The sequence below is a fragment of the Plecotus auritus genome (assembly GCF_963455305.1).
Source record: "Plecotus auritus genome assembly, chromosome: 3".
Taxonomy (NCBI): domain Eukaryota; kingdom Metazoa; phylum Chordata; class Mammalia; order Chiroptera; family Vespertilionidae; genus Plecotus; species Plecotus auritus.
In genome coordinates, this window is record NC_137772.1 from 16,566,684 (window position 1) to 16,572,683 (window position 6,000).

Genomic DNA, 6,000 nt, shown 5'->3' on the forward strand with positions numbered 1-6,000 from the left:
GTTGCGGGCACATCCCCAGTAGGGGGTGTGCAGGAGGCAGCTGATCGATGTTTCTCTCTCATTGATGTTTCTAACTCTCTATCCTTCTCCCTTCCTCTCTGTAAAAAAATCAATAAAATATATTTTTAAAAAATCATGTTTTTTTAAATGTTAGCATAACCATATCCTTGGTTAATAATTATTATTGATCTATTATTTACTTTCAGACAGTTTATTATATACTTAGCTATTTCCTTCATTTAAAAAAACAACGTAGCAAGCACCTAAGACCCCCACCACTCAAAGCAAAAGCTAGGATCTTGATAATAACACAACCACGTGCTCTCTCTCTCTGCCACTCCCCTACCCAAAATCACCATCTTCCTGAAACCTGTGTTTGTCTTTATTTTTGTTTGTTTTCTTTTTTTGTAGTTTTATTGTATTTTCCTAAAATATATTTTTTATAAACTTGTTTTCCTTTACCAAAAGGGTCGTGTGCTCTATGTAAACTTGTAGAATTTGATATTTTCACTTCTTATATTAAGATTCTTCTGGTCTGGGTGCCCCCTGGACTGTGTCCCTATACTGCTGTCACTGTTGTATAACATCCATTGTGTGACTATAGCACAGTTTATTTATATACTCACTCTGCTGGGCATTTTGGTTTTTCTGGTTTGCTTTTATAAGCTGTAATATTTCAAACATTCTTATGCCTTCTTGTGGTACTCTTGTACATGTGCAGTAACTTATCTCACATGTATTCCTCAGGGTAAGATGACTGGGTAATAGAGAATATATGTATTTGATTTGATAATGCAGGTTTTTAAAAAATGTGCCGATTTTCATTCCCACCATGTATTCTCAACACTTGATATTGTCAGACTTTAATTTTTGCCAGTCAAATGGGTATAAAATATCTTAGAGAGTTTGACTTCCATTTCCCTAATCCAGTGGTCGGCAAACCGCGGCTCGTGAGCCACATGTGGCTCTTTGGCCCCTTGAGTGTGGCTCTTCCACAAAATACCATGGCCTGGGTGAGTCTATTTTGAAGAAGTGGCATTAGAAGTTTAAGTTTAAAAAATTTGGCTCTCAAAAGAAATTTCAATCGTTGTACTGTTGATATTTGGCTCTGTTGACGAATGAGTTTGCCGACCACTGGCCTAATCATGGATGATACAGTGCACATTTTTTCATATCATGTGGCCAGATGTTTACTCTTCTGTAAAGTCTGTTGCCCGTTTTTCTCCTGAGTTGATTGTGCTTTTCTGGATGGTTTGTAAGAGCTCTTTATTCTAAACCTCTTGGGCTTGTGTTGCAGTTTGTAATGAGGCTTTTCACTTTTTTGAGATTGTCATTTTTGATATTATTTCTCCTAGCCATTCAATTTTTTAATGAAGAAAGATGGGCCTTTTAAAAAGTAATTAGGATCTGGGCTAAAGTTTTACTACTTCATTTTCTCGTCAGTGCCCTGGGGTGCTAAGGGCAAGGACACGGAGCACCTCGAGTCTCCATCATTCTCAGCCTCTGGCCGCCCCTTGTGGGTGGAGTGTGCTCTGCACAGCGAGATGAGAATAGGCTGTTCGTTTAGATGAGAGTTTTATTATTCTCTGTATTAAATCATTTAAAGAGAATTACAGTTGTGAACGAGTGAACTCCATTTTACGAGTAATTTTCAAGCAGAGGTTGGGTGAATAATGAAGTGGTTCCTAAATTGAGAGTAAATGAAATGACTTCCAGGACTTCTTCCCACTGAGCATTCTTTGCCTCCGTAATACTACTGAGATGGCCCCACTAGGAGTCTCTCCTTTATTCACTTACCATTCATCCAGCCACCCCGTCAACTGATCGAGCAGCTCGTGTTAATTCAGCATCAACAAGGATGACTGGCGCTGGTGGGTGCTACATGTCTGATAAAAACATGACAGTTCAAACCTCAAAGAAGAACTTTAAGGGATTGTCAGAGTCTCATAAAGCAAACGTAATTTTGGTTGATTCACATTTAAAAAGTACACCTTTTTCATTAATGAAGAAGGAAGGCGATGCAATGAGACAGTTAGCCACCATGAGACAAAATCTCTAAAAGATCCAGTTGAAATGATGTCACTTAAATTTGTTTTCATGTTGAACTCTTCTCACAATTAATAGTTATTTTAAAACAGGTCTTTAGTTCTTCTCTCCTTCTAGGATGATAAAATAGCAGGCTGGTTCCTATAGCAATGGCAGTGTTCTCTCAATTGGAGCTAGAGGTCACTGCCAACCTTCTTAAATACATGAGCCAAACCTCGTGAGTCCAGGCCAAGAATGGCTATAGTGCTAGACAGGATCAGCAGGTTGCCTTTAAGAGGGACATGGCGTTGGGTGGAGACAGGGGTGCTTCCCAGGAGCAAATTGGGCCGAGACCCTAGAGATGATTTCTTTTCCCTCACTCACTCAGCTAAATTCATTCATGACCTAAGTTACAATACCTGGTCTACCGTATTGTAGCCCAGATTGAACGTATGCTTTTCCCATGACGATGGATTCAGAATTATTTTATTGTTAGACTGTATAAAACCTTCTACTGCTCCCCCATTTCAGTGGGCATCTCCAATTCCTTTTTTTTTTTTTTAAGATATTTGGTTAACCCGTATGTGTATTATGATGGAGTTGCTTATCTTCCCTTTGGAGAGAATGTTTGACCTCTTACCCTGGAGAATATCTCTGTCCTTCAGTAGGACTTTGGGGGTGGGGGCAGCATTCTGTTGCATTTCCAATTCACAGCTCTCCTGGAGATGGGGGATGATAATTGCATTTGCAGTGCTGGTCCGGGACTGTCCTTTGTCCCTTTTGTTCTCCTATTTAGAAATTAAATTTCCTCCAATTATGTTCATTTTCGGTGTTGATTTGTTGCCAAGCAGCAGTACTTTCTTGTGATGTGTATGTTTGCTAAGACCCAGTTCCAGTCTCTGTCCTCACGCCTTCCCAAATCCTAAAACGCACACTGCAGTTTCTCAGGTTACATTCCAGGGGTCCCTTGGTGCTGGCAGTGCTTTTTGAAGCATAAGCCTACTTTTGAGGTGTATTGTTCTGGGCTATCATTTCTCCCCTTCTTCCTGTCACTGTGTGCAGGGTGCGTAACACACACACTGCACACACCAACCCACACATTCCTGGTCTTCCTGTTCAGCTCTATTTTGGTCCTTGGCAATTTTGACTTCCTGCCTTTAAACCCAAGCTAGAAGTTTAAATCCTAACCTGAAGAACTCTGGGGACTTCTACGCATCATACACTATCACCTATTGAAAGCTTTTTTTTTTTTTTTTTTCAGGAAAGCGTTGAGGCAAGTAAGAGAAATTATTGATTTAATTATTTCACTCCTCTCTTGCTTTTGGCCCCTACTGAATGAACTTCAAAATTTTAAACAAGATTTTGAAGTTAATTTGGATCAGGAAAGTAATCTAAAATACAGTCCTGCCTGGGTAATCTAAGTTAGGAATTGCTAAAATAACATAGTTGCTGTCTCATAAACATTTAACAGCATGTGAGCTTTCTAACGTACATTTATAGATCTGATGTTATACTTGGGAAGTATTCATAATATATTCTTTAATGTGAGCTCTATTACTTAATACTTAGAGTTTCTGGTGGCTGTTCAGAGTGAAACGCAGTGGCATAACCTTTAAACCGCTTTGCGTCTGCCTTGCTTGTGCTTACTAAGCTTGCATTCACTGTAAGCCCCTCTTATTTCCACTTACATTGGTGCCATTAATCATCTGCCAGAGAGACTTGACCTACAATATAATGATGAGATATAATCCCGCAATACTAACTTTCATATATTTCTTCATAAATCTTTGGGCTGTAGCGACTTCATTGGTTTTTCTATGTTATCATTCAGGGAACTAACTCTAACTCTAGCCTTCAGAAAAAAAGAATCGACTGTAACATTCATTCTGTTAGTTTTCAACATTGTAAAAAAAAAAAAAAGAGGTATCTTAAGTGTTATCTCTAGAAAATAAATTACTCATGAAGCGTTCTGTGGTACGTGGGCAAGCCCATTATTCCCCCTATGGCGGGGGCTCTGAGGGAAAATAACGTGCTTTTCTCTCGTGGCAATTCCAGAGCGGACGTACATTTCTAGTGGTGCTGCTGGTCTTCTCCCTACTCTTGGATTTGGGGAGGCGGGGGGTGGATTTTTCAACAAGGGATAGAAGAGTGACTTCTTCTATTGGGTGAACTGTTTCTCCCTTTCTGCTTTTCAGTTCTGCTAGAACTCCTCCGTGTCCTAGGAGTACTGAACTCTTCCACAGACGAAGGGACTCGGGGTTCTGTTGGTCTACAGCAGCTCTATAGCTGGCCTTCTGTTACAGGAAGAGTTCTGTAAAGTCCTCAAAAGCCATATGGAAGTGCTAATATGTGTTTAAAAATAGCATACCCTGAATTCTCTTTAGCTTCTGATGTCCTGCACATGGTTAGATTTGGTTTACCACACTTGCCATTCATTGTCCTCTATATCTCTCTTTGGCCCAGTTTTCCATGACCTCTTCCCTGGTCAAATGTGAACAAAGAGACACATGGAAAAACAACACCAACACCAAAAAAACCAGCCACATTGAAAGGGAGCGTCCTTCTGGCCTTCATTCCAGCTTAAGTTATAATTTATGGCGTGGCTCTCTAGCCTGCTGATTTGTTTAAAGGTGGGAAGGGTGTGTGTGAGCCACTTATCTCTGACCAAAAGAGATACATGAGTCTCCAAACGACTTTAGATCCTAAGCTCCTTCAGGCCACTGATACAGATTGTCTGAAGTTGCCTTCTTCTCCCACAGCACTTGGCAGGGAAGGAGGGGTTTGTTCTGCATACAGTAGGTATTCAAAAGTCCTTTGGAGTGTTCCCTCCCCCACACCTTGCTAAACTGGGCTAGTTTGGTTAAGAACCTAGGGTGCTCAATTAATGTTTTTGTTTTTATTTTTCTATGTATTTGTCTTTTCAGATCTCCTGTTCCCTATTGATATTTCCTTGGTCAAAAGAGAGCATGACTTTTTGGACAGAGATGCCATTGAGGCTCTATGCAGGTAAATGGAAATGTTGTGAGCATTTTTTTTTTTTTTAAGAATAGTGTGCTTATCAATACAAGATGGTTTTGTTTGCTTTTGTTCTAACTAATTAGGTCAGGTCTTTGATTAGCAAATGGGTATAGTGATTTGCTTCATTATAAATCATAGGCCTTTGAATTAAAATAAGTAAAATTCTATTATTTATTATTGCCATTAAAATAGCACTGCCCGAGGAGGTACTCAAATAGCACTGTTCCATATTCGACACCATACGATTGCTCAAACAGCTAACTTCAGATGGCTCAGAAACTTGGAACAGGATTTTTCACAAGGCAGTGTGACTGAATGCCCTGCCCACCCAGGTACCCTAACAAAGTCAGAGCTGCTGGAAATAACATATTCACAGTACTAGATGGAAATAACATGTTCACAGGAGTAAGTGGGGAGGGGGGGTTCTCCATACTGGAGTCAGGAGGACCATTGCTTGAATTCCAGGAAAGCCTCTCTGAACCAGCTCCACTTTTCCAGGTACAAACCAGTAACAATAGAATTAAAACGGCTGGAAAATAACTCAACCCAGCCTTTCACCTACCGTGGACAGGCAGCAAATGAGCACTCATGTGAAATGTGGCTAAGAGTGGGGCATCCTTGTTCGTTGTGCTGGTGGGTCTTCAGGCTGGGCGTTATCAAAGCGAATGTAATAAAACACACAGCAGAAAATGACGGACACTGATGAGCCTTCCAAACTTCGTGACATTTCATTCATTTTAAGTCATTCATGCTTCGTCATTTTTCTCAAAACCTATAAGCCATAAAGGCTGGATTCTGGAAAAAAAAATGATACCTAAACAAAATTCACATGCTGACTCGATTGTAAAATTAAAAGTTCTTTCAGTGTCAGTATTTAGTTTAACTTGGGAAAACATTATTAGGATAGAATGGCATCCAATATTTAATTCCACTTTGTCAGCAAAGAAAGCAGTGGTA

The 6,000-nt window shown here is 40.0% G+C and overlaps 1 protein-coding gene across 5 annotated transcripts in view; it reads left to right on the forward strand.

Annotated features, from left to right (window-relative positions):
* Window positions 1–6,000, forward strand: part of DLC1 (DLC1 Rho GTPase activating protein) — a 460,437-nt gene that overhangs the window by 427,617 nt on the left and 26,820 nt on the right. For all 5 annotated transcript variants that reach the window (XM_080661952.1, XM_080661951.1, XM_080661954.1 and 2 more), the window contains one exon: window positions 4,950–5,031. In XM_080661952.1, coding sequence (XP_080518078.1) covers window positions 4,950–5,031 — 82 coding nt within the window. The remainder of the gene's footprint in view (window positions 1–4,949; window positions 5,032–6,000) is intronic.